Here is a 23,019-nt window from a genome sequence, read left to right as displayed (position 1 = left end):
ACCGATATCGCCCCTTAGAGACAACGAAAGGGGGACACTACGAAAGAGATACCAGGACGTTTGCAGGCGCAGATATTAGATAATTCTCTCAAAGAATGAGGGGACGTGTAGAATGGGGGGGGGGGGCGCAGTGGCTTTGAAATAAATAAATAAATAAATAAATAAATAAAAAAGCAGACGTGGCGCAGGCAGACAACTCACTAGCTCCACACAAGCGCCTCATTCTCTCCCAGCTTTGCAGAGCGGTCTTGCATTTCCCCTCGTCCTCACCCATGCCGCCGCCCAGCGCGCACACAGCGCTCCTCCGCCCCGCCGAGCACGCGGAAGCAGCCAGTTCTCCTGCAGCAGTTGCAAAGCCGCGGCCGGCGTGCACATGGCGCTGCTGAGCTACTGCGCGCGCCAGGTTCGCCGGCAAAGACCGGCTCGAGCCGGTATAAAAAGCAGAGCTACGAGTAGGGAAATAGAGGAGACGGCAGGAGTTGTAAAAGGGACCAGACGGCAGTTGGGGGAAGAGAGGGAGAGACAGGGAGCGCGAAGGAGAGGGAGAGGGGGGCAGAGAAAGAGGGCAAGAAAATATCTGTCGGAAAGAGCGAGGGGCGTTGGGGGTAGCGACCCCCGGGAAGCCTAGCCTGCAAGGGAGCAGCCCGCTGGGCATGGGGCGGCCTTGGCATGAGCAGCGGGAACCCAGTGTTGGATAACGAGGGTGGGGGGATCTGCGGTTCTCTCCCCTCGACGGGGGTCTGCTTTAGCCACAGGCTCCACCCTTCCGAAAAGGGGTCGAGAGTATAAGTTCCAGGCGGCTGCTGCGCCCACCCCGCGAGTGCCTTTCGGAGCCGGGTCTTGAGCTCTCGCTCTTAAGGGCGAGGGGTTGGATGTTCTATGCAGTCCAATTCAGCATGTTACTGACCAGGTCATAGGCTAAAGCTGCACTTCTCTGTGGCTTGGGGGGAATCCATTCCTTCCACATCTTTCTCTCCCCAAGTTGCAGCAGCAACACCTTCTACTGACCTGGTAAGTGACTTTTCTTCTGGACACTGAAGTTTGGTTGCCTTGCTGCTCTCACTATTTTTTTTAAACAAACGTTATTTGCTGTTTCCAGCTAAGGAGCATCAGTCTCTGCTTTTTTTTTTTTAAGGAGGATGTCCAATTTAAAACAAGCAAAAACGCTGTGCCTTTAAAGAGGCACAAAGTGATGGGAAAATTGTCTCCTAGTGAGTACTTACTTTTCCTCACTCTGCATCACATGGAAAGTGGATAAGATTTCTCCCACCACCATCACCCCTATTCGGAGGTTTGAGAAGCTATTCTTCCTTTCAGGAAAAAGAAAACATTTTATATCCCCTAAAGGAACCTCACTGCATAATCTTTGTGGTCACTGTGCCCTCTTTAATTTTTATTTTTTGAAAAATTGGCTTCTGCTTGTATAAGAGATAGACGTGCACATCTCTGCATTTCATGAAGATATCAAGGCACAATGTGGCTACCAAGACTCCTGCGCTCACTGTGGGCTGCAAATTCTGCAGACATCTCATCCCAATTCAGCAAGGCAGTTGCAGCTCACAAGTTGCTTAAGTCTCTTCACCCACACTGCACTCCATTCTTGCCCTGAGCAGCAGCAGGGGACTTAAAACTCAACACATGTTTTGTAGAAGTGGAATGCTCCGCACAGAACCTGCAGTATGGGATTGTTCATGTACTTCGCAGAAGTGGATCAAACTGGTATCTGAGCCTGTCCTGCACTGCAGAGGTCAGAAAGGGGATTTGATCAAGAGAAGATCTGCCTTGCATCTGTATCAGAGCTTACTAGCTGTATCTGCAGTATGGCCAGGGACATTACAAAAGCCACATGGTAGATGCAGCCTGTGAATGAAAAACTCAGTCAGTGCATTTTTGGGAGGATTTGCTACCATTTTAACAGATAATAGTTAACATTGTTCATCAAAAAAGGATAGGTTTAGTCAGTTTGCATCAAGGTTGTAATAGGAACAGTTGTCTTGTTCTTATTTTTACGCAAGATTCTTAAATCACTGGGCTCATCTTCAGGTTCCTTCAAACGTGAGATCATCGGGGCATAGACTGAGGCTTAGAAGCACCTGCACATTGCAGGCATTACTGCAGAAAAACCGCTTTTACTACCTCATACAGTCTTTGTATATTATTAAGAATGCCTACTATTTATTTAACTGTTTATCCTTTACATCTAATGTTCTACAAGGTGGCATTTCAATACCTTTTGGCTGCACAATAGAGGAATTTAATGAATGGATAAAAGCAATCTTCCTGTGGTTCCTGCAAACCTATGTAGTTCAGAAAACTGTCTCCCTGAATCCCTATTTCAGTTCTACTTGACAGAAGTGGCATATCAGTGGCAGAGATTTTGAACGGTAATACTGAACATTCTGAAGTGAGATACCCCTAACTGTTGCAGGCCAGCACCAATTGTTATAATGAACATACTTAATACTTTCTGCATATGCGAAATCCTGTAAATGATTTTTACAAAGTCTTTCAGTACTACTTTCCCAAAATAATCTCTCAGTCATGTGCAAAGTTGGGCATGCTAAGCCTATTGATTTCAATGGGCTTAGGAATGCCTAACTGTGTATACAAATAGGTTGCCCATTACATAACACAGAATTGCTTCTTAGAAGCTGTGTAATTAAGGCTGTATATTGGACATACAGAATGACAAATGTAATTTAACTTGAACTGATTTTAATTGGTACTGAACAACTGGACATACGAACATGATAGGTGGGTGTTTTCTACAAAAAGTTCAAAAGTGTAAATTTAAGAGGAACAGCACTGGCTGTTGACTTGGGGTAAAATGAATGGTTGTTGGAGTTTTCATCTATTTTTCACATTGCAAATGAGATACTGTCCCTAGAGAAAGGAAAGATGAACTGCCTGTGGTGCCCAGGAGCCCCAAGTCAGTGAACCTGCGCTCTTTGCCTTTTCCGAAACTTATGACCAGTGTGGCTACATGCAGCGAATTTGCAATGTTAGATTTGTTCTGTGGCAAGTTGCTATGAAGTACACTGTGAAGATATGCTAATACATTCTTAGCGTTTACTATATCAAGATATTTCACAGTTGATCAGGAACAATGTGCTCCTTTTAAGGGAGCCCACATTCACTGTTCTGAGGGAAACAAGTCTGCTAAATTTGTCCATGGCACCACCTTCAGTGAAAAGGAGAATTTCATTAGTGATAATCTGAATTTATATTACTTTCAAGTGTGGCCCAAAAAAAATGCAAGACACTAAAGAGTGCTAAAAAAAAAAAAAAAAAAAAACAAGAGGCTATCTACAATTAGCAAACTGATTTTATTCTAGGCGGGTGCAGAGTCACCAGCCAGATGCTTGACTGGGCACTTTTATTAGAATGGCAGTCAGCAAATTATCAAGAATAGATGATAGTCTTAATTATTTGCTGTTGACATACGCACCCAAACTTGCTTGACAGCAAAGCACCCAGCCTTCCACAGCTAGGAATGCATTTTAGCTCACTGTGGTGATAGAGTGTTTTGTTCATATGAAACAGAGTTCTACTTCAAAGGGTTAGCAAAGTATAAACTACTTTACATGTACTTATATTTCTAAGAACTAATAGAGGACAATGAGCTGGATCCAAATAAACTTAAACTATGCAAAGCAGCATCACAAAGGTTATTTTTCAAGCCTGCTTGTTCACACTGTTTTATAGCAGTAGGAAGCAACCTGGTGCTGTCCACATGTTTTGAACTATAAGTTCCATAATGTTTGACTATTAAGTCACGCTGGCTTGAGTCAATCAGAGCTGTAGTCCAAACATTTTGGAGGACACTAGGTTGCCTACCCTTGATCTAAAATGAATTATGGAACTCAGTAAAAGTTCCTTACCAAGCACCTTGAATGTGGGTGCCCACTATAAGCACTCAGCTTATCCTCAACTTATAAAAGCTTTTTTAAAGTAAAAATATTCAAACTCTACTTCTTATAGAGTCCCCAACCTTTTGGGCCTCACAGCTCTCAAAAAATGGCTGCCATGAAGGAGTTTGCCCATTAACAAAATGGCTGCCATGGTACATGTGGACAGTCACAAAGCCCCTATTCCCCATAAGGCAAACTGATGAACCTAAACAGAAAAGTAACTTGGCCTATGAAGCTTAAGACAGAGGTGGTACTGGGCTTCCTAAACCATTCTTTTGAATCCAACAGCTATTTCACACACAAAAAACAAAACAAAAACAAAACAAGCTGAGGCTCAGAGGGAAGCAGCTTGACCAAGAAACTGAGTACAAAGTGCTAAATCATCATATACTCCCTGCCCCCCGTCCCTCCCAGCAGAATAGTGAGGCTCAGAGAAATGTACATGGGCAAGACATGCATCTCCAAACACAGGAAAGCCACCCAAAAGCCACACCTCATGTATAAACACACATGCAAAACTCACTACACCAAAATAAACCAGATAACAAGCACACACACCGAAAACATTTCACACATATAGATACACAGCACAGACCAAACATGTACTTTGTTCCCTGCTACCTCCATCTAGTCCCTTAGGATGATCCCTGCAATTCCCCATCTTACATTTTTCTTTTTTTCTGAACAGCTTGGCATGTGTCAAAACCAAGTGCTGGACACAGTCACCCATTTTTATTTTCTAAGGACGCCTTATGGGCCAGTGTGAGGCCCAGAGGCATTCTTGGAACAAAAGGTGGTACTGAAGCTTCACGCTTTATTTTGCAGCATACCAGCCTCCCAGTTTTTGTTTCTAATTTTAATATAAGAAATCAGGATAGGGAGCTGGGTGGGCATTAAGTGAGGACGCTAGAGCCTATGGGTGCCCACACCGATCAAGGTTCCCAGACATGGAGCTTTATAGATCTTTCCGTCTATACAGAAAGCTGAGCTACAATGGACACCTAATCAGGAAAGAAGGAAGAATGAACCAGTTGTTATTAGGGGTTAAGTATTTTGAAACACAGCCCAACTTTGTGAAGTTTGGACAATCTTTTCATACCATTTCTGAAATTTCATTGGGTGTTTGATTTATCATAGGAATTTAAGAAAATTGCTTCACCGCTACAATATCAGATGGAAGTTCCTTGTGTTCTTAAATGGAAGCAGCTGGTCCTTACAATTAAATATATTTTCTGTTTCTCAATTCAATATGATTATAAAAGGAGAGACTTCTGTTAATATACTACGCTTAATTCTAAAATAGCAGTCAATAAGATAATCATTTTCCCAACTCTCTCTGTGCAAAGAAGACAGTCACACTTTTTAACAGGGGGTAGTATTGTAATGTGCCTGTGCAGTCTCAGAATTCACAGCTCATATTGCACGGCTCTGGTGCTTTTAAAAATAATCTGAAATTAACAAAAGTATTAGTTTTCTCAAACAGAGCAGGTCAGTGGAGTTCACTGGTGGGAACTCCACTGACCTATCCAATCTATCCCAAGTGTTTCTGCTCACTAACCTTAATAAAATATGAGGTTATTTTTAGAAGCACCAAAGCTCTCTTGCACAAGTGGCAGAAAACTACAGAGGCGCAACAGAACTGGAGGCTGAGCTGCCCAGTGGATATTGCCAAAGCCACCCATTGGAAGCTGGGAAATAAGCCTCACAGAACCCATCAAATGTGCTTCCAAGCAGAAGTGTTTAGGACAGGTATTTATAATTTAGTAAATACCTACCTCTTCTATTCCAGATTGAAAATGACTGTCAAAGCAACAAGAATGTCATGCATTGCTCCAAATGTTTATACTAAAGTGCCTGATGGAGGATGGGGCTGGATTGTGGCATTTGCTTTCTTCTTTGTGGAGGCCTTGACATATGGCATTATCAAGTCTTTCGGAGTCTTCTTTACAGACTTAGTGCAAAGTTTTGAGGAAACCAACAGCAGGATATCATGGATAATCTCAATATGTGTATTTGTACTAACATTTACAGGTGAGTGTATGGCAGATACTCTGTTTAATCAGTGACCTTGTAACAGCTTGGTCCTTACACAAAGTTAAGGAGACCTAAATCCAACAAATTCAATGGACTTAAAGAGACTCTGTGTAAGACTGAGCTGTTAAGGCTAGGTAGTAATGCCTATGTACAGGTATCATTATTCTACATTAGTACTATGATGTAGCAGATTAAAATGAACAGATGTATTGATATTGTACTTTAATGTCAGCAAACCCTAAAAGGCAAAGCTGCCAACACAGTGAGACTCAGCTGAAGAGTTGTTTCTCAGCTAGACTCAAGGGCTTTCCTCATTCCTGGGCTGGTACCACAATTTAAGAAAAAAACAGGTTTTAAGTAAGCCACAAGCACAGTTACCTGTGGCAACTTCTATTGCTGACTCACATTAAAGGAGCACAGGTTTAGTGAAAAGGATGTACAAACATTACTGTAAGAGTTTAAACATGAAGATTTGGAAGAGAGAATGGGGAAGTAGGAGGACAAGGAAATCTGAAAGAAAAAAACACAGAAAGAACAAGGGCAGAGACGCCATTACGTGTTAGGACACAACTTCATTCTCTGCCTGTACTGACTGTGACTTCTGGGAGCTACATGAGGGCAGAGTGCCTGATTTCAGTGTAGCAAACCAGGAGAAGGTCGTCCAAGTGGATTACATTTCTTAAAGTTTATCCTAAGTGAGACGATGCACAACAAGCCATCTCTTTTTTGGAGAAAATAGAACTCAGATATAATCCTGAGAATGAATTAAATATCTGTGCTTGTTTTGAATTGCTCTGGATATTGCCCTACACATTGCCAGATCTCCTTCCTGTTTAATACAATATTATTTAAAGGGTGTGTGTGTGTGTGTGTGTGTGTGTGTGTGTATATATGGGACTCTGAACTTGCTAATATACTTGTATAAAAGAAGAAAATATAGAGTTGCCCCTTAACTTAAAAAAATCCTAATCCATGCAGTATTTCTTATTCCACAATATTCAAGTTCATTGTGCTAAAATAGTGAGTAAAACTCCTCCTGACACCAGAGGCTGCAAGCCACTATATTCACTTTAACAGCCACAGAAAATAACCATCCTTCCATTCTTCTGCAGCACCCCTTTCTACAATATTGTCTAATCGCTTTGGTCATCGTCTGGTAGTGATGATTGGAGGAGTACTAATCAGTACAGGAATGGTTGTAGGCTCCTTTGCACGCACAGTTGTTGAAATGTACATCTCAATTGGCATAGTCTCAGGTGAGTTACATGTTCCATCTTTCAATAAAGTTGCCAGCTATCATAACTCTCTTAGATAAATGTGGAAAGATTCAGGGCTGGAAACATGCCAGGTACCTAACTGGCCAAGGTATAAAATACTGGTTCCTGGTGGGTTTGTGGAGCTATCTGGTTCTGCTGATTGAGCCTAGTGTTGTTAACCACATGATGAGTAGAATTAAATTTACGACCTCATATCTGGCAGCGCATATACTGAAAAAACCTGTCACAAAACATTCCTAGTAATCATAATATAAATGTAGTGTAAATTATTGCTGCTGCTGCAACTGCTACTACTACAAAAGAAAGCCAGTATGGTATAGTGGTTAAGAGGGTGGGACTGAGGCAATCTGGGTTCGAGTCCCCGCTCAGCCATGGAGCCAACTGGGTGACTTTGGGCCAGTCACAGACTCTCAGCCCAACCTACCTCACAGGGTTGTTGTTGTGGGGATAAGATGGAGGAGGAGAATGATGTAAGCTGCCTTGAGCCCTTTGTAGGAAAAAGGCAGGATATAAATCAGGAGAAAAAAATTAAAAAGTCAAGGTCTCTGGTAGTAGCTGGTATTCCCAGAGTAAGTGATTAAAAAACCCCAGAAAGGGAAACCAACATTTCAAGAGTTAGTCCTATGTCAGCACCTCTGTTTTGTACTAATTGCTTTTCTTTTCCATTAATTCACAGGCTTAGGATACTGCCTTGCCTTTCTCCCAACTGTCACCATTCTGTCACAGTATTTTGACAAAAGGCGTTCATTAGTCACAGCAGTGGCTTCTACAGGAGAATGCTTTGCTGTTTTTTCCTTTGCACCAGGTATTGAAACACATTCCTTGGAATTTTTCTATGATGATTGTTGCCTCAACCTTATATCTTCTTTAGTTCCATTGACTTCATGCAATCTTTTTGTATAGGTATATCAATATTTCCCTCAATCAGATGTTGCCTTCAGAATCACCTAAAAATTCCCAGCTGTTTTGGGGGCTAGAATTAGCTTCAGCTAGATTTCTCTCACATTTTAACTGGATCGCTTAAAGCTCCCAAAACACACCAAGTCCATGCCTTCAGATTATACAGGTTCTGTGAGTCACTTTTTGCAGCATTCAATTGGAGAACAGATCAGTTCTGACTTTGCAGTAGAGCAGAAAGCAAGTATACCATAGCATAGGGGTTTCAGCCCAAGTCTACTAGATTCAAATCCCGAACTCCTTTCAGGGCACTCTTAAAGATCATATAGCTTTGCAAGACATCAAAAAATAGATCCTGACTTGATCCGTTGCTTCTCTGTTCTTAATCCCAGAGCTTGATACTACATAGGGCACAGATACTTCTAAACATGAGTGGGCAGAGGAAGCAGCTCTCTGTCACATTCATCAAAGAACTACTAAATCTTTCAGAAAGCAGGACAGGAAAAGATGTACACTAGGCTTTCAGAATATATGCTTTTTCTCCCCCTACAGCTACAGATCAATCTATTATTCACTTCCAATTATTATATTATGGGAAAAAACATCACATCATGATCACCACTCAAACACTTTCCATGTGGTGCTATTTTTACAATCTTTGCAGAGCAAACTGACTTCATATATAGTCTGGTGGGCTTTCCATATTGATTTACCATGCTAAAAATAATCCCTGCTGTGAATGCATAATGCAAAGGTTTTCTTGAAAGTTAGTTGGTAGATCAGCTGCAGGTTTCCCCACTTATGAAACCTAATTGCAAGAACACCATTCTTGCAATTAACCTGCAGCCTACTCAATGAAGCCTACTCAAATTGCATCAAGGCTATCTGAATGTGAGATGCCGTTTCTCCAAGTATATTTCCAAGAAAACCATTTTTTGGGTTTAAATCTCCACTGCCCCCAGCTAATCTACAGAAGAAGAGTCTTCCTTTTTCTCTTGATACAGTTTAACTCATCCTGTCATGGTTGAAGGAGACACTTTCAGCAGGTGTGATACTCAAAGGGGTTTAAAAGTATTTTATTGTAAAATTTCAATATGAGAAAAGAAAAAAGTGCCTTCATACATCTGAATGCGTGTTTATGGAAAGAGAGAGAAAGCACAAATACACAGGGTTCTAAGAACTAGACATGCACTTCAACAAAAGCAGCCGAAATACCCAGATAAGTTTCCCTTTGTAAGGGGTGTCTATACAGACCCCATTCAAATGTTCAAAGTGTTGTAAGGTTTCCAAATGATTGCAATATACGAAGTGAACATTTATTCTTCTGATATTGTAATAAGTGCATCCACACATCATGACAAGCCACCCTGGCAATAAAACACATTGGGTTGATATGAAAACAACCCATAGTACACCTCTGCCCTTCTTCCTCTGGCCTTCCCACAGGTACCCAGGGGACACTACAGGAGAATCAAGCTGTCTGGTCCCTCTCTAATGCAAACAAAAGTCTTTTCAATTCTAAGTCTTTTTTTCCACTTTAAACTTCTCTTTTCTTGAAAACCAGCTGCCAAGCCAGCATTTGTAATCTCTATCTGGCAGAGAAATGCAAATTTGTTCTAATTTTTAACCTGCATTTTTGCAGCTGTGGATGTTCACTGCCTTTGCAGTGGGTTCCTTAGGATTTTGGGGTAGAATTCATGTCCAAACAGTGCCCTCGTTTTTGCGCTTGTTCCTGAGATTCCACTGTCTTGGGAACATGCAAAAGTACAAGCTATCCTCTGCTTGAAGTGGTAAGCTTTGACAGCTGTCAGAAGTAGAGTTCCATTTTTCAAGTGAGATTTAGAAACGGTTAAACAAAAAGGAGCTGGCAGGAAGGTGTACAGGTATATAGAGTGCACATGCCTGTATAGTCTCCTGCCAAAACACCCCCACTTGTTTTCATGGGGTTACTCATGAGGTAAGGTTACTCATATCTTTGGTTACATTTGACAGTTGTCAGAAGAAGCCAAAGGAAAAATAAGCTTACCTGCAGCCTCTCTTAGGCAATGCTTAGCTGGACTTTCCCAACAGCCCCCTATACATGACTTACCTGAGGATCTCTTATTTGTGCAGTTCTGCAAGTGCAAATGTCTGCAGTTGCACAGCTGAGTATGTTTTGTAAGTAGAAGTAGCACCCACTGGCTAAGCCAACATAAAAATCATTCTCTCTGTCCATGACTCCAACAAAAACATTTTCTTACTGCTTTATAAATCTGGATTTCCTCATAGCATCAATTTAGCAATTTTGATGAAACATTATGTGCCCCAACCCACATGTATATATAAACCAATCATAATCATGGGGGAAACCGCATCTGTTCCAGTATATCTAAAACCTAATGCCAGCCATTCAATGAGATGGAAAACCTGATCTAACGACCAAAAGGCTAACATTTAGTACAAATCAACTAATAAGCTCAATGGTATAAAGCAAGATCTGGAAACCCTCCTCCTTGCAAGTTACATCCTTTTCAAACTTAAATATGGCAGAAAAGATCCTTCATCTACCCCAACAAAGTACTGATTTTTTTGAAAATATTTGCCAGGTATAGAAAGAGATATCCCAACTATAACATAAACAAGCTGAAGTATAGCATTCATCTTGTACATATTTACATTACCCCACAAAGTCAGCTTTCAGATGCCAATCTATCTGAAACTCAGAGAGATCTCATTAATCAGTTCATTCAAATTAATCTTGATCATTTGAAATATGTCTCTGAGAATAAATATTTCCCAATAGGTAGTAACATTAGGGCACCACTGAAATTAATCAGCTAATACAGTATGAGATACAGTATCTCCAGTCAGTATCCGTTCAGATTGCAATTAACTGACTAGCCAGACAAAATATTAATCAGGTGCATCAAAGCAAATCAGATGATGGGGGTTCCACTATAAACAGTAAAGGTTCAGCATCACGCCTAAAGTCATGAATACTACCTTACTGCATAATGGCACAGTCAGGTGGCACACAGTAATATGTTCAACACATAAATCAAAGACCAAAGGAAAAAGTAGATCTCTCTGTCTGGTATGTCTCCTCAGTGAAAATAGGAAAAAATGGCATTAGCTAGAACTCCAGCTCTTTGAGTGGAGTATAAAGTTCTTTGCCATTTCAACGATTTTACAGAAAACCCTAGCAGACAAAGCAAGGCATCTGTACTAGATTCCCTGCCTCCCCTTTGTCCAAGCCAGCCAGCATCTAAGTGCAGTTTGCACTGATATTGACAACACTTATTCCTCAATTTTTTCCTCAATTTTACACTGCATGTGGGAAAAATTGTAAGTTGTGCTGAGGGAATGCACTGCACCTACATTTTTAGTGCAAGAAACTTCAAACTCATATGTCAGGTCCTATTTCCCACCCTGCCAGCTTCAGCCAAATGAACTGAGCTAAGAGTAGGAAGACTGTGTAAGTCCTAATGTTGACATACTATGAACAAGTTCAGATATAACTTGAATCCAAAACTGAGCCTCAAAATATTCTTGATGTAGCATTATAAATTAAAAGTTTCTATTCCATTAATGGATATACATAACTTTTTCCTATGTTGTAGCCATCACTGCTTTGAAGGAACATATTGGTTGGAGATGCAGCCTGTTGTTTGTTGGTCTACTGCAACTCGGAATCATTGCCTGTGGATCACTTCTGCGACCCATTGTGTTCAAAGCACAGGAAGTGGTGAAAGCACCTCCAGTGGAAGAGCAAAGAGAGACAAAATACATGCTTGAAAACGAGCAGACACGCACCTCAATAGATTCCATTGACTCAGGAGTAGAAGTAACTACCTCAACTTGCAACATGCCTGGAGATGCCAAACTAGAACTGAGAAGTGAAGGAGAACAAAAGGAAAATGCAGAGATGCTCATAGAAACTAGTAGCATTCCACCTAAGGAACCAAAAGTCCAACTCCTAGACTTCTCTGTGATGAAAAACTATAGCTTTATTTGTTATGCACTCTTTGGTCTATTTGCTACTCTGGGATTCTTTGCTCCTTCCCTATACATAATTCCAGTTGGCATGAGCCTTGGCATTGACAAGGACCGCTCGGCATACATACTGTCAGCAATGGCAATTGCTGAGGTCTTCGGCCGAATCACTGCTGGCTGGGTTCTCAACAAAAAGCCTATACGAAAAATTTACATCGAACTCATCTGTGTCATTCTGCTGGATATTGCCCTCTTTGCCTTTCCTTTTGCCTATGAATTTTGGGGACTAATGATATGTAGCATTTTCTTTGGGTTCATGCTTGGGACAGTAGCAGGCACTCACATTCCTATGCTAGCTGAAGATGATGTGGTTGGCATCGAGAAGATGTCGTCTGCTGCAGGGGTTTATGTATTTATTCAAAGTTTATCAGGGCTGGCTGGACCACCCCTTGCAGGTAAGAATGAGTAGTGTAACAGGGGTGCACCCAAATGTTCTGTACTTGTCCTCAACCTCTCAACTAGTGATAGCAAAGGCTAAGGTCTAACTAGGGCACAACCAAGAAGGAGAACAAGTGTTTTCATGTGACCAGGGTAAACATGAGGAACTGAGAAACATGGATGGATACTGAGGCAGAAGAAAGCTGGAGCTTTCTTGGACAATTGGCTAAGGGGTGAGCAATCAAGAAGGAGAAGACTTCAAGCTGGAATGGGGAACCTCATCTGGGATCATCCCAGACACCACCCCCTTTTCCCCCAGCTAGTGACTGTTTGGTGGTTTCCCTGCTTTTATGCTTTTTTCCATATGCTGTAAGGCTGAAATTCCCCTGCTACGAGTAAGGCTTGGTTACTGGCAATAATTGCTTTCATATGCTTGGGGAGGATGGTTTTGGTCCCAGCTCCTTCCCTTCACCTCCCGCTCCTTTCCCTTCACCTCAGCCACCACTGGAATGGGAGCCTCTGGGAGAATGTAGGTTCTTCAAAGCTGTATGTGGTCCTGAGGCTGAAAGGTTGTCCTCCCTTGACTTAAATTAACCTAACTTGCTGCCATCCAAGGAACTTTCCTTGTATAACAACAATAATACTTTCATTTCTTTACTGCCCTTCAAAGTGCTTCTGGGATGTAACTGCATGGGTTATAAGACAGAAGCCTTCAAGCTTGGATGGCACTGGCAGGGCAGGAAAAGCAGTGGGGTTTTCACCAGACAGGCTCTTTTGCCCATCTAGCAGCAACACTTCAGAAGCAGGGAGGAGGAGGTGGGGCATGGCCCAGGATAGCTCCTGTCCTGTCCTCTCTGATCCCCTCTGGTTCACAAGTGGAACAGTTTAAACCAATGCCCAAATCCTATGAGGGGTTTTTGCCTCATCGTTCCCCCCCCCCAATCCTTTTAATACTTGCAATTGAAGCAAAGAATCTTGTCAACCCTGCACTGGGGAGGGGTTCATCCTACCTATTGGACACTCTTAATTTTCTTTATTTCATTTATATTCTGCTTTCCTCTAAGGGTCTTACAGGCAGTATATATGACCTCCCCCCATTTTATCCTTACAAGAACCCTGAGAGTTATTTTGAGCTGAATGCTGGTGACTGGCCCAGTGACCCAGAAAGCTGCATGGATGGGAATGGCCTTCCTTAGCAATGGCTTAAGAGAACCTGCCTTGTGATATGCCAGCCACAGTTGTACACAACTCCCAAATTGTTACTGGCACCACAGCATACCTCAGAAGCCTCACATTAGGACAATTTTGTTTTTAAGGGCATATTCATTATATTGCTGGCAAAAAATGCAGTCTATTTGGTGGTCACAGTTCTATTCAATACAGTAGTAGGTTTGTTCAACAACTGCAGCTCTGGAAGCAACTCCAACACCATTTCTAAACCTGTTTACAAGCTGGAGCTCATAAGATGACTGGGCTGAAGTCCAAAGCATACTTACTTGGAAGTACATTTTGCTGAATTCAATGGAACATCATTTTTAGCAAATCTGCAAGTCCAATTTCTAAGTATGTGGAGTGTGGCTGCAAGCCAAAGGAGTCTGCAGACATTTATAGGGTTTTTTTTTTTCAGAAGCTACTCCTATAAACCCCCAAACGTTTCCTTAAAACAAGACATAAGTCCCGCAACTCCAGGAGTGTAAAGGGAAACACTGGAGATGGGAGGGAATACCTCGTAGGCACAAGGGGCATTTTACCTCAGCATTTGTAAGCCGCCCCGAGGCTTCGGCGAATGGAGCAGCATAAAAATGTTTAAATAAATAAATAAATAAATAAATAAAATTTGGCTACCATGTTCCCCTAAACTGTTCTCACATTAAATCCTGAATCTGCTTCTGTGGACTTGGGAAATATCAGTTGAGGCAATCTACAAATACAGCCCTGGAAGGAAAACTTTGCAAAGCATTTTAAAAAGTAGAGGATGATATAAAAGGAAGCTTCAACTGATGTTCTGTATTTCTTTCTCTCCTGTCTACAGGTGTACTAGTGGATACGACAAAGAACTATAGCTCTGCCTTCTACTCCTGTGCTGCTGGCATGCTGTTGGCTGCTGTGTTCCTTTCCTTGGTGAGGCCTTGCAAGAAGCTACAGTGTCAAAGTAAGAGGCAACCAGTACAGAAGAACCTGTCTGAGCCATTACAGAATGTACCAGATGACTTCATAGAACCCGATCTTGGAAGAAATGAGGACGCTGTAAGAGGAAGTGACAGCATGGCTTGAAATTGTTTAGAGACTGGAGGGGTGGGGGAGGGAAACGAGTCAGCTTTGGACCACCTTCTAAAAACTTCACTTTAAAGGGAATGCAAAATCATAAATTTGAGCAGATTTATCGATCCTTTTAGAAAGTCTGAGTAATGATACATAGGTTTTGAAAACACCTGGAATGCTACATTCCACTCAATAACCCTGTAAGTGCACTCCTACCCAGCATGAAATTGTGGTTCAAATTCCCATGTTCTTAACAAGAGATGTAATTTCCATTCATGGGAAGAAACCATCAATTATGTTAAAAAAGAATCAAATGTGGATCACATAATGAGAACTATTAGTTTGCAGCTTCCATATTGTTAGATCCTTGTAACAGAAGCTTTGCTCTAGCAATGAATGAGACAGAAAGAGCAACACAAAAGAGATGATTTGATAAAACAAGTCACCCCGAACATTCCCCCCCTCAAGAATCCGATGAAAAGGATTCTTCTAGATATTAGTTGCTGGGGATAAAGGGGGTTGGGTTTAATAGTTAGAGAAGGGGTGAGGACCCTGCAACTTCAATCAGCCTTCCCAGCTTTTTGAACTTTGGTTCCCACCAACCCAGGCCAGCATGGCCAATAGTCAGGAGCGCTGGGAGTTGTAGTCTCACACATCTGGATGGCACCCTGTTGGGGAAGACTGACCTTACAGCATGAATAGCAGGGGTTTGGGATTGTTTTTAAATATTTGCTTGAACTTCAGAAGTACTGAAAAGTTGGAGACCACCACTTCTATTTTATGGCCAGTTACTACTGCAGATATTTCATGACCTTACCTTTCACTCCTGCCTAAATTCTTGCAGTCTAGTCCTATACATACTTATTCAAACTTTTGATCCATTGAGTTCAGTTTGCAGCTTTAAACTGCAGTCTCAGGCACTTACCATCAAATAAGCTCTAGTGAACTGAGCGAGACTTGCTTCTGAATAGACATATATAGAATTGCACCATTAATTTTTAAAATTCCCTTTTGGTAGTTGGACAAATCAACATAATTGCATTGTGATTTAATTTAAAACTAGTATTTATTCTTATTTTTAAAGTATTAGAATCAACCCTTTAGGGGTAAAGTCTTTTAAAAAAACAGCCACAACAACTCCAGTCTATTCAATTCTTTCATACATTTGTCCTGAGGGTTTTTATAATTACTCTAAGGCATAGGTAGCAATTCTGTTTTTTATTTAAAAGGATTCTGAGACAAACCATGCCTTAAAAATGAAGCACAGTAGTTGTTTTGGAATATCACTGCCAAAACAACAAGACTGTGTTATTCCATTTGGTAATACATTAAAGGCAGGGTCCTGTATGGCTGAGCATTGTAGTTTGATCTGATGAAATATTTCAAGTATGTTGGGTATTGCATTAAGACCATTTATGTGGTAAAAATAGAGCCTATAGCTAAATGTTTTTTTTTTTTTCTGAATCATACAAGAGAATTTGCAGGTTAAAGCCTCACTGCATCTCTTGACATGCTGTTAACCAGACCTTCACCCTTCATTGTGAGGGCCGTCTCTGTGGTTTAAGCCAGCTTTGCACCACACCAGGCAACATGGAAGGGCAGGATGTATGAGCTGAGCCTTGGAGACTTGTTCATTTGTAAACATTCCATTAATCAGCTACATTCTATATGAACCAAGAAAAGGATCAATGCAGAAAACCCAAAGCAGCAAAGAGAAATGTGCCATTTAACGCGCATACACACACACGTGGCAGTTTACATTTTTTCAATATGACAAGAGTACTTGACAACTGCCACAGGCATCAAATTAGTCCTAAAAAATGAATGCTACCACCCTGAATGCTAATCTTGTTAGCACAGGAAAGTCAGTGTGTATTTTGCCACTGGCTTTCAAGAAGCATAATTAGAAAATGCAGTTGGATTTTTCTCCCATTTTCAGTCAATTTATGTGAAAAGAAAGGGAATTCTAGGATAAAATAATATGTTGACTATTCACTCTTAAAATATAACTTAAGAAAGGTGACATAAGCTCGCTTATTCCACTTTTATGCATCTATTTGTCACTAGACAACTCAGGGGGACAAAAATGAGAAAATATAAAGATCTGTTTTGGATATGAATACACACTGCACAGATTAAAAAGTTTTTCCATATTTCAGTGGGAGTACCACTGTATATGGATTGTTCTGCTAATTTAGGTATTATGAGACATAGAAATGTTTTTTTTTTTCCTGAAGCCTTTGCTAAGCTTTTAACTTGCTGGTACCTGAATCCTGAATGCATTTTTTAGTTTCCTTGCAATTTCAATGTTATTCCCATTTTTGGGTTGAAACCCATTTGGGGGATGCTGGGTGATTTTTAGTGATTCATACTTTCCAGTTAGGTATCCTTGATACCAAAACACTAAGCTGTGATCCTAAGCATAATTATTTGGAAGTATGTCCCACTAAAAACAGTTCAGTTCAGGTGTTAAAAAGCGCCAAATACAGGAAAAGGTGCTCTTGCAGCAGAGTTGCTTTAGCAGTCCACACTCCTTCATTGCCTGAAAGCTATGGAGATGATGTTGCAGTTCAGTGTCCTTTGTATACCTTCAGCACTTTATCACGTACAGCAGAACCTGGATAAATTGCAGCAGTTGCTGGGAGACACACACCATCTCTGCCAGGGAGATGGCTAACTTTTCCATTTCTGAACTAGTGAGTAAAGATCAAACATGAGGCTTGCGTTTATAAATTATTTATTTATTTATTTATTTGGAAGTATACCTTATTATTCATCATTATACTTCAAAAGCAAAACAGCAAACATGCTCTGTAATAACGGCAAAACTAAGGGAGTCTTCATAATACAAGACTTAAGTACAGTTTTGCAGTTCCGACTTTGCTAAAGTTAGTATGTCAAAGAGGATGTTATACATGAATGGGAAAACCTAGCTGCCCTGCAGATTAACAAGGTTCTGCTGTATTTTTACAAGGATTTCCAATACTAAATAATGTGTACATAACTGACTGCATCCTAGGTTACTGTGTATGTACATATCATATTAGCATGACCACCGTGTGCACATTTGTGTATGCAAGAAAATCAAACCCAGGATTTAACACAGTCATAGCAGGATTGCTGGTTTGTTCTGTACTGTAATTAGTGAACTCTGGAAGTGCTACCAAATACTGAGTTTTGCAATAAACTTTTTTAAAAGAAAAATACTGTATTTGTATTAAATATTACATCTTCATTCTTAAGCCTCCTAGTCCATCTTTTAATCATGACAGTGATATTAAAAACTCAGGGCACCCTAACGAACAAAATATTCTACAAACCTTCCCAAGGTCATGATAAATAGCTGGGTTATTATGACAAGGGTTTTCAAGCCTCAGGTATCATGAAAGACTTCACAAAGAAGGAACTTTCCCCTTGTTACAGCTCAAAGGCCTTGACAGGCCATAAAAGAGATCTGGCTGAGGTTAGATTCCCAAACAGCTCAATAGTTCAAACAACTTTCAGGCTTAGAGCTATTGTCTTAGATTAATTCAGATAAACTTTCCTCAGACATGGGGCTGCTCCTTGTTTTTAAACCAGGGATCTGGCCCTTGGAACGGGAGCAGGCAGGGAGCTCTAGCACTTTGGCCTAGTTTCTTCTTTCTAGATGGAGAGAAAGTCCTGCCACAGAACTTCTTGTGAAATGATGCTCTCTGCAAGAAACAGAATGAAGCAAATGGTGTGAGAATGATGCGGGGGGGGGGGGGGAGCCATGGGGTGACTTTGTTACCTCAGCAAATGAAACCCCAATGGAATGTGCATCTAACAAGGAACACAATTATTTATTCAATTTCTATGCTGCCCAACAGCCGAATCTCCAAAGCAGGGTTACCCATGCCTGATTTAAAGTGTAGCATGGAAAGCAAGACTGTAGCTCAGCACAGTACTTCCTTCCATTACTCATAGTGCTGCTACTTCTAGGCTTGTGAGTAAACTGGTAACTTAACACTGGCCTTTTTCAGAGATCATTTAGAACTGCTTTAAAACAATGAACAAGTCTCTTGTTGAAAATCCTTTGTAATCGGGCTGCATCAATATCATTGACTTCAGTGGGGTTTACGAAGCCAGTTTGCAATAATATAGATTATGTCAGGTAGGATCAAGCACTTCAGGCTGTATGGAAGCTTATGGAATGAACTGTTATGATAAACATACACCTAACAAAACATACACAGTATGAAGCTGTTCAGAAACAGTACACAATCTTCAGCAAAACAATTCACATTGCTTCCCATGTTGCCTGCAAATATGTACAGTGAAAAATACTTATGGGGGGTACTATTTTTATATTACTTGCTTTATTTAAGCATTACATGAAAAATCCCACAATGGGGAGAAGGCATTGAAAGAATTCCACACACACTGAAAGCACATGTGGGGGAAAGGAGCTGTAGAGCAGGGGTGTCTAACTTTTTGGCTGCATTGGAAGAAGAAAAATTGTCTTGGGGCACATTAAATACACAAACACTAACAAAAGCTGATGAGCAAACACAAAGGTCTGTGCATAATTTTTGTGATATCCGCTACCACAGATAGGCAAAAAAAGTCCTCACATAATCCTAATTATGTGGTGCCCCATTCAGAGTCTTTTAAAATCGTCAAGAAAGTCCCAACTTTGTGATCCCGATCCCTAACCCTAACATATCTAAATAATAAAACTTCATTGATTTTTTTTCATTTTTTATTGCAAAAGTAAAAGAAAGGAGGGCAACATAAAGCTAGTGGGATATTTGACATTGCATTTGAGAAACTAATGCATCAGTATCTGGTGTGGTAAAAGCAGTTGCAATTCTCAGTGAGCTGTCAAGATGCTCAACAGATATTCTGGTTCTAATTTTATTCTTAAAATTAGAGTAATTTTAAAATTGTGTTTCATTTGAAAATAGGTGCTCACAAATGTAGGTGCTGTGAAAAAGCAAAGACTTAAGTAAGGCATGATTGTGAAACAGGATATTTGCCTCTGGGAAGACAGGACCTATAAAAATCCATGGTCAAATTTTTTTCTTTAAGTTGAATGTCAGATTGCAGCTCTATGCATTCCTGAAAATTGGCAGGAAACATTTATGTCAACTGAAAATGGAGTCACAAATAAACCAAAAGAGTGATTATTTCCCCGAAAATCTTGAAGTCTGTTTTCAAATTCTTGTATCAAATCAAAAAGCAAGGCTGCATATTTTGTACTGTTCACAGGATTGTGTTTAGCCAACCTGGTGAAATGTATAAAATTGTCTGCAACAGTAATGGAAAGATTACTGATAAATAGCTGCATTTCACACTCCAGGTCACCATGAGCACATGTAACATCTGATGGTGTCAATTCAACTGTCTGCACTTGGAAGATAACAAACTGGAAGCCACACACAGCCATAAAACTGAAGCCTTGCATGCGTCAAATGATGAGAGCATATGTACTTTTATTTTACGTGACATTGCGACACGACATTGTTGTCTACAAAGTACAGAGGTACCTTGGCTCACTAACTTAATCCATTCCATGACTCTGGTCGCAACCCAAATTGGTCATGAACCTAATCAAATTTCCCCATAAGGTTCAATGTAAATAAGGTTAATCCATTCTGTAACCATTTTTTTAATCACAAAAAGTTGCAGCAAAGTGACAAGAACAAAGATCACGGCCATCTCACCCACCCCAAGCACGAGTGGGTCATCTCCCCCTCCAGCACAACCATGATCACACCCCATCTTCCCTGCACAAGCGCGACTGCAATCGTGGCCATAGATGGGTGCGGTCGCGCTCAGGCAGGGAACACGGGAACGATCATGGCCATCTCCCCCCCCACCGAGCATGACCGTGATCGTGCCCATGTTCCCTGCAAGAGCGCAACCGCAATCATGGCCACAGACAATCGCGATCGTCACCAGATGCAGAGTTCGCCACCTGAGGCAACTTTTTTCTGAAATTCCTATTCACAACCCAATTTGGCCATGAACTGAGGCATTCATGAGCTGAGGTACCACTGTACATGTTTGAGAACTGCATGACTGAGTTACCAAAAAATCACAAAAAATCTCATAAAGTTTTAAGCAAGTTTACGATTTTGTGTTGGGCCACATTCACAGCCATCCTGGGCCACACGTGGCCCATAGTCTGCTGTTTGGACACCCCTGCTGTAAAGCCATTTGTCCACAGACTCTCCAATGGGGTGTAATGTGCAAGTACAGGCTGAGACATGCACACAGAGCTTTTCCATTTGACTGGCCCAGGATCCTCCCTCACATGAAGGCCTGCCCAAGCAGGAGTCTTTCTGAGGCACTCTGAATGTGCAGACCACAGCGGGTAGGGCCAGCACACACCACCCTCCTCACATATGCTTCCTTGGTCTGTGAGGGCCTTCTGAACCAACCAAATACAACTGAATATTCCCCAACAAGAGAGATTGCTCTCAGCCTCCCATCCTCCTCAGCCTGCTGCACCACAGTTCAACCATATACTGTCCATCAGTCAGTCTGGCCAGGCACACGGCTTATGTTTAAATCAACTGCTCCAACATGGCTCCTTAGAAGGCTGCCTCAGGCACCATGCACTTCTCTCAACAAGGGCTCTTTCAAAGCTCCTTCCGTCAGTAGAACAGCTCAGCTACCTTTCTGAAAGAATTTGCAAAAACGAACAGCCAGATCTCGTCGCACCATCAGGACACAGACAGAGTGGGCCCTATCATGAAGCAGCATGACAGGTCTACCCGAGGCAGCAGGATAGGACTGTACCACTCCCCAGCATCCCCAGAGCTGCTCTGGAGGACCCCATCAACCACTCTCCCACCATGGTACATGTTACAATGAGAGCAGTGGCAGCCTACTGTTTCCCTCATTGTACGCCATCACCTGTAAGTAAGGGATCCTCAAACTTTTTGAACAGAGGGCCAGTTGACAGGTGCCAGTGGCGGCCTCAGACTGCCAAGGCGGTGCTGGCGGGGAGGCGCGGGCTGGTGTGGGGGCAGGGCGCACACACCCGTGAGGCGAGGCAGAGATGGGGGGGTGCGGGGCGAGGCACCGGCTTGCTCACGAGGAGATTGTTTTCTCCAAGCATTTCCAAAACATCCTCCTTGCGAGCAAGCCGCACACACGCCCAGCGAGTGCAAAACCTGTGGGACGGGCCAGTTAAAAGGGCATGGCGGGCCAGAACCGGCCCATGGGCCTCAGTTTGAGGGCCCATGCTGTAAGCCCTATAAAGAACTGTGTGGCTGGAAAAAGCAGCCCCGTGGCTCTCGTGAGATCCAGCCTGCCAAGCTCTTGCAACTGCCTTACACCCAGGAGAGCTGACATGGCAGCAACAAAGGCAAGGCGAAGGGAGGTACACAGCGTGGGGGGGCAATGTGGTGAAAATAGGAAGGGCATTCCATAATGGGGGCAGCATGTGCTCTCCACCTCCAGAGGCAGCAGGAGACCTCAGGCCAGCGCCAGGCATAGCAGTGCCAGGAGGGCTTTCCAGCTTATGTCAACGACGTGGACAAGCCTGCTAAGGCAAAGACAGCAGGCTGCTCCAGGAGATCTATACAGACCATGGTCACATGATCTTCAGCCCTTTTTCTATTCAGCTGTATAGTCAATAGCTTTTTTTTTTAGTGTTATATTGTTATTATTTGTGTATTTATGTATTTGTTTCGGTTGTGAGTCGCCCCGAGGCTTCGTTGCGATGGGGGTGGCATAAAAATGTTTTAAATAAATAAATAGATCACTACAGGATGTGAACACTTTCCCGTTTGAATAAAATAGGTATGTGCATGCGCACGTGTGTATGTGTGTGTGGGGAGACAGGAAATTCTTTGCTGAGTATCCCTGCCATAATGCTCAATGCCCAACTGAAGGGCTTCCAATCCAGTGGCCTCACTGACTGATCTTGAACAAGACAAACACTGTGAACCTCACTTTCTCATTTCTAAAGTAAGAATGATTATGCCTTGTTTCACTGGATTGTGATGACATCATATGACTTCCCCATGTCATGTATATTATATACACCAGAAGCCAGGATGGCTATTATGGTTATTAGCACAGAAAAGCTCATGCTACAGTTCGTAATAAAAGACCAATTCAGACTCCCCCTTGGTGTACACGAACTTTGGCACACATACTCAAAATATACCAAAGACTGAATTGTTGGACTCAAAGTAAATGTGTATTTTCCAAAATATGAGGCACATTCAGGCTTATTTGCATTTCTGTTTCTT

General features: G+C 41.8%; 2 protein-coding genes across 8 annotated transcripts in view; one reads left to right on the top strand and one right to left on the bottom strand.

Moving 5' to 3' along the window:
- AMZ2 (archaelysin family metallopeptidase 2) overlaps positions 1 to 23,019 on the bottom strand; it is a 64,493-nt gene that overhangs the window by 20,921 nt on the left and 20,553 nt on the right. The gene's annotated exons all lie outside the window — the stretch shown is intronic.
- Positions 563 to 18,029, top strand: SLC16A6 (solute carrier family 16 member 6). Of its 5 annotated transcripts, none has more exons than XM_044449515.1 (7): positions 563 to 1,011; positions 1,136 to 1,211; positions 5,701 to 5,942; positions 7,058 to 7,201; positions 7,899 to 8,027; positions 11,719 to 12,546; positions 14,562 to 18,029. In XM_044449515.1, exons 3-7 carry the CDS (start codon positions 5,708 to 5,710, stop codon positions 14,801 to 14,803), a joined length of 1,578 nt encoding a protein of 525 aa, XP_044305450.1. In that variant the 5' UTR covers positions 563 to 1,011; positions 1,136 to 1,211; positions 5,701 to 5,707; the 3' UTR covers positions 14,804 to 18,029. The 5 variants fall into 5 exon arrangements, with proteins under 5 accessions (XP_044305450.1, XP_044305447.1, XP_044305446.1 ...); XM_044449512.1 differs by lacking the exon at positions 1,136 to 1,211 and adding an exon at positions 2,216 to 2,384 and having other exon boundaries at positions 564 to 1,011; XM_044449513.1 differs by lacking the exon at positions 563 to 1,011 and adding an exon at positions 2,216 to 2,384 and having other exon boundaries at positions 1,166 to 1,211.

The sequence above is a fragment of the Varanus komodoensis genome, unplaced genomic scaffold, assembly GCF_004798865.1.
Source record: "Varanus komodoensis strain SLA01 unplaced genomic scaffold, ASM479886v1 scaffold59_1, whole genome shotgun sequence".
In the NCBI taxonomy this organism is placed as follows: Eukaryota; Metazoa; Chordata; class Lepidosauria; order Squamata; family Varanidae; genus Varanus; species Varanus komodoensis.
The sequence above is the reverse complement of the archived record's forward strand: the minus strand, read 5'-3'. Positions and strand labels throughout refer to the sequence as shown.